The 9,127-nt window shown below is 34.2% G+C and overlaps 1 protein-coding gene and 1 long non-coding RNA gene across 2 annotated transcripts in view; one reads left to right on the forward strand and one right to left on the reverse strand.

Moving 5' to 3' along the window:
* Positions 1–5,783, reverse strand: part of efcab14 (EF-hand calcium binding domain 14) — a 13,308-nt gene extending 7,525 nt beyond the window's left edge. The window contains exons 1-5 of the mRNA XM_024273538.2: positions 5,064–5,783; positions 3,938–4,086; positions 3,026–3,171; positions 1,778–1,876; positions 1,587–1,694 (exon numbers count right to left, since the gene is read on the reverse strand). Coding sequence (XP_024129306.1) covers positions 1,587–1,694; positions 1,778–1,876; positions 3,026–3,171; positions 3,938–4,086; positions 5,064–5,236 — 675 coding nt within the window. The 5' untranslated portion in view covers positions 5,237–5,783. The remainder of the gene's footprint in view (positions 1–1,586; positions 1,695–1,777; positions 1,877–3,025; positions 3,172–3,937; positions 4,087–5,063) is intronic.
* Positions 1–9,127, forward strand: part of LOC118599879 — a 33,491-nt gene that overhangs the window by 11,415 nt on the left and 12,949 nt on the right. The window lies entirely within an intron of this gene.

The following is a 9,127-nucleotide window of genomic DNA, read 5'->3' on the forward strand; positions in this document are numbered from 1 at the left end:
ACGAACAAAAGCAAAAATATAAAAAGAAACTATCACGTCTCAAAATGGGATTTTTGTTTTTGTTTTTGCCTTTTACCTTCAGTAGAGGCCAAACTAGCAAAAAACTAGCTTGTTGCTTAATTACTAGCTAAACACCAAATTAGCAAAAAATTCATCAGTAAATGAAATCAGCCAAAAATGTTAGCATGTTGCTAAAATAAAAGCTAAACTCTAAATTAGTGTAAAAACACCAGTAGATAACAAATTAGTATAAAATGTTAGCCTATTGCTAAAATATTGGCTAAATTAGCATAAAAAAACTCATTAGAGGCCAAATTAGCCAAAAAAATGCTAGCTCGTTGCTTAATTACTAGCTTAACTCCAAAATAGCCTAAAATTCTTTAGTAAACTAAATTAGTCAAAAATGTTAGCATGTTGCTAAAATAAAAGCTAAACTCTAAATTAGCGTAAAACACCAGTAGGTAACAAATTAGTAAAAAATGTTAGCTTATTACTAAAACATTGGCTAAATTAGCATAAAAAAACTAATTAGAGGCCAAATTAGCCAAAAAAAATGATAGCTCGTTACTAAATTACTAGCTTAACTCTGAAATAGCCTAAAATTCTTTAGTAAACTAAATTAGTCAAAAATGTTAGCCTGTTGCTAAAATAAAAGCTAAACTTTGAATTGGTGTAAAAACACCAGTAGGTAACAAATTAGAATAAAATGTTAGCCTATTGCTAAAATATTGGCTAAATTAGCATAAAAAAACTCATTAGAGGCCAAATTAGCCCCCCCAAAAAATGCTAGCTCGTTACTAAATTACTAGCTTAGCTCCAAAATAGCCTAAAATTTCTTAGCAAACTAAATTAGTCAAAAATGTTAGCATGTTGCTAAAATAGAAGCTAAATTCTAAATTATCCCCCAAAAACTTGAGTAGATAACAAATTAGCTGAAAACATCAGCATTTCTCTAAAATATTTGCTAAACTCCAAATTAGCATAAAATCAATCACTAAACTAAATTAGTCAAAAACGTTAGCATGTTGCTAAAACAGAAGCTAAGCTCTAAATTAGGCTAAAAACCCCAGTAGACAACAAGCTAGCAAAAACCGTTACCATGTTGCTAAAATAGAAGCTAAACTCTAAATTTGCCACATGCAGCTTTAATTTTAATAACTACTTAAACGGCTGCATTAAGCTTCACTTTCAATGAAACAAAGAATTAACAGACATTAAAACAGAAACTATATGAAACGCTTTCATAACTGGGCATGCACACTGTGCCACATGGAGTCCTTCCACAGCTCTTGGTGGAGGCATAGCTTTCAAAGCCTTGAATTATTAACAAAGAAACAAAGCTAATTCTGGGCAAAGCAGGCAGGAAGTGAAGCAATTATGTATGAATCAGAAGGCCTGTAATTCAAGCCCTGGTCTCAGCGTCCTACATGTCAGTATGAGCAACGAGGGGTACTTTACGCTAATGCTTCAATCAGTGGATGTACCAAAACTTCCACACGCCTAGTTACTCTCCAAGGGTTTCAACGTGTAACAGGAGATTTACTGTCAATAAAGGAAGATCTGATAAAAAATGGACTTCAAAGTACCACAGTCTTCTTCACGTTGTCCTCGTTCTTCTGACTTTCAAGAGCGGTCTGCATGGTCTTCACATCGTGCTGCACACTCGTCAGTGTGCTGCCAATTGTTGCAACGCTCTGGAACAGAAACCCATCAGGGATATAAGTTACATGAATCAATACAAACCGTATTTCTTCCCCTTAGGTTACTTCAGATTTACCTTCTGAAGCTCCTCCACGGTTGTGGGAAGGCTGATTAAATCAGCAGCGGATTTCAGGTTGGCCTTCAAATGGGAAACGGCAGAGTCCAGCAAACTGATCTGTGTGGGAACATTTTCAATTAACTACTAAAGTTTAGCTCTAGTTATTTTAGGTGTAGAAATGTATTCAACATGACCTAGAAAATAGCATTTTTTTTTTTAAATCTTGTGAAATACTAGAAATTGGTTCTGGAAAGTCACAAAAAATGACCAAACAGTAGAAAGATGGAAGTAAAGGTTATCTATGACATCCAGGATGATAACTCAGGTGATAAAATACTGTAAAAAGATGAATGGCTTCCAACACCTGGTTCACACCGGACGCGGAAGTGCTGCGAAGCAACTAAACCTTAAGTTCACACCAGACGAGGGATGTAACGATTCAGTTAAACCACAACTCAATTCGGTTTTCAAGTCCTGATATCAATTTTTTTCTAGATTTTTTTTCCTCAACACAATAAATTTGCATTAATATTTGCGAAAACCTGACTAATGTGAAACTTAAGTACGAAGGAGAAGCGGGAATTCTCCACGATGAAAGCGCAGATGAACAGCACACAGGCGCACACACACTCACAGCGAGCCTGCATGGAGAAATGTCATCTGCTCTGCATTTTTCTAAATTTAGACACAGGGGGTAACAAATTGATTTTTTAATTTTCTGCACCAATTAACATGTTGACGAGTTTCAATCATTTTTTAACTGATTCACAAAGAATCGTTACATCCTTACACCAGACACATACTTTTCCGCGACGGTCGACAGGCACTTCTGCTCAGATGATCACATTTGTCAGTATTTTATTGTAAAAAATTGGTTATATTTGGAAAATTAACTGTATTTTCTAGTGTTTTGGTTTAACTTCCTGCCAGAATTGACGCGGATCACTCACAGCTTGTGCATGAAATGGACCAGACGCCGAAACGATTGCTGCACGCCGCAACTGGAGAGACCACACCAGTTTAACAAGGGCGCCAAATGGAAGCAGTCTACGTCCCGCGCCGCGTCCGGTGTGAACCAGGCATTAAACACGTTCTAATATCCTTTATCTTAATAATCTTTCAAGAAATTTACAAAAAATCAATTTGTGAACAACTGGAAGTTACTGCAATGAACACAGCAACCGTTCATTATAGGGATAACTGAGTTGATGGTCTGTATTTATGCTACAAAAGATGCTAAACCTCTAAATGAAGAAAACGACCAACCTTTCGGTTCATTTCTGTCAGGTTCGACCACACCTTGTTTAACCCACTGTCCCCGTTCTCCAGGCTTTCCAGTTTTTTTTCTTTGTTCTTCAGGTCCTCGTTTAGTTTGAGTATTTCACTTGAGGATAATTTCTGGGTGGATTCCACTGCAAAAAAAGAAAAAAAAAGTGTAACATTTTTGAAAAAAACATCTGATTCTTTTGTTGAAATGCAAAACAAAGTTGTCATTTTTGTATTTGTAATGATATATTCCTTTATATTTAAAGTAAATATTGTCTTAAGGTCAAAATCTAAGTAGCAGAGTGTTAGTTAATCTCAACCTTGACTTGACTTTGGCACATTTAGTTTGTTTGGAGGATGGCATCCGGAAAAAAAGACTTGTATGTTTTTTTGTTTTGTTTTTACCGACATAAATCCAGAATTTAGACCACAAGCTGAACCCAATGACTTCACTGTGATGCGCAGACGGCCACTTACAAACGGCGTGTTTTACAGGTTGTTCTAGTATTTCTCTGAACAAACAAAAGTTTACAGGAAATACCTTCTTAGATTTTGCATTGTAATGCTAATATTTAACCTTAAGCTGACTTTGTTATTATGTAAATATGTTTACATAGAAAGAAGAGTTTCGCCCAAAACTATGAAGCAATTCACAATACTTTTTATATCTGTCTGTCTCAAAGTTTGACCCCACCTTTAAGGATAATAAAAGTCAGATGTAGTGAAACTGAAATGTTTCGAATGAGGTAAGCCCTGAGGGGGAATCACCCAAAACTGATATTACAGAGCAAGATTAGTTTGCAAATATTCTTCAAACAAATACTAAAAGCACAGAACAACGTTGCACGTCCCCTTTAAGTCTAGAGAGCGTTTGAAGCTTTCATAATTTATCTTTCGGTGTGGTAAACTTACTGCTGTGCAGCTTTTCTTTCATGGAGTCCAGATCTTCTTTCAACGCAATCTGCATCCATATGAGCCCAGCGCACGCCATGACACAAGCAGCAAGGATGATGAACAGAAACAAAGGGTAGCACACGTTGCAGCACTGCGTGTAGTTTCTCCTGTAAACGTGAAAAACATTTTTTTAGTATCAAGATGAGAGGTATTTTAAAGGGCAAACAAGAAAGACTTTTAAAAAATACAGGATCCAAATTGTAATTACTTTACAAAATACTCCACTAAGATAATCTTTAGCACATTTACATTTAAATAGGTTGTTTTTGCTAATTCTTGAAAAAAAAAAAAACCACACAAATACAAACTGAATGCTGCATGGATGGATTATTTACAGGAAATTATTAAATGTCAAAGAGGAAGTTGGTGACTTTGTCGTTGGAAAATAACAAAATACGGTTTAAAATGCAAATATATAGTAAGTTTATACTAATGCTGTTGTAAAAATATATGTCAAGTATTCAGAGTAATGCTAATTAGACCATGTTAGACCATTATATTACTTTTTTAAAAATAGTTGAAAATTCAGTATTTTTTCAAACAAAAAAAATTTATTTCAAAATCCCTATATATATATATATATATATATATATATATATATATATATATATTATTGAATAATACTATATTATTAATATGTAGTGTTCAATAATAATTTGACCATTACATAACTTTTTAAAATAGTTTAAAGCAAAATTCATTTTTATTTTTTTCAGAAACAAATATTCTTTCTTTTAAAATCTAAAAATTTATTTTTCTTTCAGTATATTTTTAATTGCGCGTTGAGAACCAAAATAATTTGACTATTATATAACTTTTTTAAATAGTTTAAAGCAAATTTAATTTTTTATTATTTTTTCAGAAACAAATATTTCTTGTAATGTAGTTTTCTTTAAGTAAAAAAATATATATTTTATTGAATAATGGCAGAATTTAATTAGCTTTTGTTTACCCTATACAAGGTAAATTCTACAGCAAGAGTTTTACATTTTATTTAGCATTATTTTCCATGTTTACAGCTTAAAGTCGTGTCCTTTGTTATAATTTTATTAAAATTCCCATTTCAGCAGGATATATCACTTACTTCCCAAAGTTAGATCCGTTGTTTAGGTTATTGAAGTCGTCCTCTGAGCTCGAGTCGGACTCTGAGCCCGGTGGTTCGGTTCGAAGAAGTCTGTGCCCGGACCCCTTTTTGGTCTTCTTTCTCTTACTGTCCCCGAGTCCGATCAAGGCGTTCAGCTCCTTCCTCTTTTTCATCTTTTTCTGGGGGGTCAGCGAACCCGCCGAACCCGATTTGAACCCAACTAAATCCAAAGTATGTTCCAGTTTGGTGGCTGTTGTCGTTCACGTTCCTGCTAAGCTACTTTTGCTTTGCTAGCTTGAATTTGACGGAAAGCAGCCAAGAAATGTAAATACATCAGATTCAGGAAGTTGACTTCGTTACCAATGTATACCCAGACGCCTATAAATGTCCAGTAATTCCTCTAAATGACATTAAAGTCCTGAAAATTTCTTCGAAAGTCAACTTTCTATCCGGACAGCTTTCATCTGAGATGCTAACGTTTGCTACTAGTGGCTGCTGTTGTTACCGAGCCCTCGAATCGCCTCAGCGAGAATGGAAATTTCAAACAAAAGTCCCTCATTTAAAACAAAAAAACTTAAAATACAGTTACAAACTATTTTTAAAAAGCTTCTCATTAAATGCACCTTAACCAAATAGAAATGTTTCAAGAGATTTTCCCGACGCCTGTTTTGTTGTGGCGGAGTCCAAATACCCTCACAGCTGATTGGAGCGACGGGAATGATGTCACTTCCTGTCGCTGATTTTAGCAAAATAAAAGAACAGCTAATAGTTGATCGATTTTACAAACTTCAGGAACATTTATTTATTTATTTGTGTATTAATTCACCCCCCCCCCTCCCCAACAAAAAAGTTATTTATTTTTAGGAAGTATTTTAGATATTTTAAATTTCACACATGCTTTTATTTAGTATACAGTTTCTTTACACAATACAATCCAAAACTGCAAATGATGAAAGATTATTCTTTTTAAATAAAATACAATAACACAAAAAGTCATCCAACACTTTATTATTCTTTAAAAACCTACAAACAACAATATTAATGTCATTTTTTTAATTTTTATTTTAACCCTTTTTTCTGATTTTCCACTCGGTAAATAATTCAAACATTTCCAAAGGTTAGCATGATTTTAATTTAAACAATCTATGAATTAATAAACTTTATTTATATATAGCACTTTACAACTCTTTTCAGTTGAAAAAGTGCTTCAAGTGTTTCACAATAAAAGAAGAAGAAAGTTTTAAAAAATTAAGAACAAAAAATAAAAAAACAGGATAAAATTACAAAGCAGTAAAATACATAAAAGATAAAAAAAATAAATAAAATAAAGTAAAGTCAAATAAAATAAAATACCGACTCCTGAGCGTTAAAAGTTTCTTTGTGTTTTAAAACAGCCTTAAAAACTGTTGCAAGTTTTATTTATAACTTGTTTTTCATCCTGTTTTCATCATATTGACTTTTGACTTCGGATTCAAGCTTTTTAGACAAAATACAGAAAATATCAGTTGATGCTGAAGTGTCATTTTTGAATGCTATAGTTTACTCGTGTCTTTTCAATGGATGCATGCATACATCCATAAATGATGAATCCATCCATCCCATGATTTCAGTCTTCTGTAAAGGGGATCTTATCCCTTCAGCCTTGATCTAAAGCTCATGACCATAGATGAAAGCAGAAATGTTGGCCAGTAAATTGAGAGCTTTGCCATTCAGCTCAGCTCCTTTTTCCCTACAACAGATCAATAGAGCGACCGCATTACTGCTGCCGCTGCACATATCTGCTTGTCAATCTCCTGCTCCATCCTTACCGTCCTCATGGAAAAGACCTAAAGTCCTCCCACTTGGGGCAGGAGTCCTCCATTCATCTCCATGTGGAGCAATTCACCTTTTTTTAAGAACCACAAGGTGCAAATTCTTGCTCAAGATGCTCCAGTCAATCAAGAACTCCGTGTAAAATGTTCCACAGCAATGCTCCTCCTGAATCAGAGGTTCCACTATTACTATTGGCTACAAAATCATTTGCAGGATAAAACCTACAATATATTTTGTTTGTTCTGAAAGGAATACAAATTGTTATTTACCCTTCAGTCATTTAAACCTTAAGGATCCACTTCGATCATCTTTTGAGCTATATCAAAATTCACGTGTTCCCAGTGCTCTTTTTTAAATATGATTATGCCCTTTTTAGTCAAAAGAAAACATAATTTTCTAGGACATAGTTTCTGCAGTAGATCAGAAATTCCCATTTGAGTTGTGGGCGGGACAATTTGCATGGAGCAAACCCCATTTCCCTTCCTATTGCTGAGAGTTCTCTGTTTACACCAGGGGTGTCGAACTCAATCAACTCAACCAGTCTGAAGTTGGCCAAACTAGTAACGAAACAGCAAAATCAACGTATCTGTAGCTTTGTTTTTTGTTTATTTGTTTTCCAACATTAGAAAAATCATCGCAGAAGCCATCGGATTTCAAATAAAATGTATTTCACTAAAAAAAAGAAAAATGAAAAATAAATGGTTTATTGAATTTTAAACAGACTGAATATTTTACATCTGACATTGAAGCAATCCCGATAGTAAACTCAAGAGGGGGCTATAGAATAAATTAAACACCCTGGCTAAAACATAAATGTGAAAATCAATAAAAAAAAAAATTGAGCTAATTTTTAAATCAACTTAACAGTGGTGAAGCTCATGGGGAACCAAACTGTATCTTACCCAGACGTGTCTGCCTTGTTTTTCCTTTGCTCCCCCTAGTGGCAAAATTGCACATTGCAGTCATTTCTTTAAAGGGGCATTACCATGAAAATTCTACTTTTTGAGTTTTAATTGCACTATACTATTCATTCATCTCTATAAAGAACCCCACAGCGGTATTTTGATCCTTTAATGCATTTAAGAGTAATTATGGAGTTAAATCTTCCATGGGCATAAATCAAACTCGGAATTAGGAGGTTTAAAGAGCTTAGATCCACTAATTAATAAAAACTAGAATAAAAACAACTTTTGTAGAGTGCTTTTTTTTGTTAATCACAAACTAAAGACCAGGGCAGGCCATTTTCAGCTTCCGTAGTCATTTAAATTTTTATGTTTTCTTTTATTTTACTTTGAAAAATGAATGATACACGGATTAGTTATGGCGTCAGTATTGCCCCCAGCAACGGCAGCAGGGCGGATACTACAGCAAAGTGGCCCAATCACACACAGGTTGACATTTCCGGCTTTTGGGTTTTTTTTTTTTCTTTTACGCAAACTCGCAGGAGGTGCTTTAGGAGCAGAGGACTACTTTCACGAGCGCAAGAATACTTCCATGAGCGTGTAGTACTGGTTCCACGCACGCACAGGGACACAGGACTGCTCATGGAGGCAGAATTGTGTCCGTGGAACATTCAATGCGAGTGAGAAACCCACAAAAACAAGCAGGTCCTATCGTGCTGACCTCAGCATGAAGTGAACCGCCCCTCCAGGAAGAATCTGTGCTGCAAGCTCCGCCCCCAGACTACAAACACACACCCACTTTTTCCACGGAGCATTCGGTGATCATCAGCAAAGCGTTGTAATCTGAGAAGAAGTGGCTCATTTTGTCTGCAGAGAAAACAACAGATCCTAAGTATGGAGGCCCTAACGAGCTAAAATGAAATGTATATATATATACACCATTAAATAATTAAATAAATGTGTCATTATCATTAATTAATTTAAAATTGAAATTAAATAAATAAAAGTGGAAATCAATAAATAAATGTGGCATTAAAATATTAAAATAGCAGATTTAATTATTTTATGACACATGTAATTATTTCATGGCCCTGTATGGGTTAAAAGAGACAAAATGAAATAAATATATTTAATATGACATAATTAAATAAATGCATCAGTATCTTTTTTTTTAAATGGCATTAAATAAATAAAAGTTGAAATGAATAAATATATGTTTTAATATAAATGGCATTAAAATATTAAAATAGCATTTTTAAAGCATATTTAAATATTTAATTTTGGCTCTTTAGGGCCTCCATACATAAGACGATGTCTTAAGTGTAGAAAATGTTTTTTTCTACTTATTTT

Source organism: Oryzias melastigma, linkage group LG17 (assembly GCF_002922805.2).
Source record: "Oryzias melastigma strain HK-1 linkage group LG17, ASM292280v2, whole genome shotgun sequence".
NCBI lineage: Eukaryota > Metazoa > Chordata > Actinopteri > Beloniformes > Adrianichthyidae > Oryzias > Oryzias melastigma.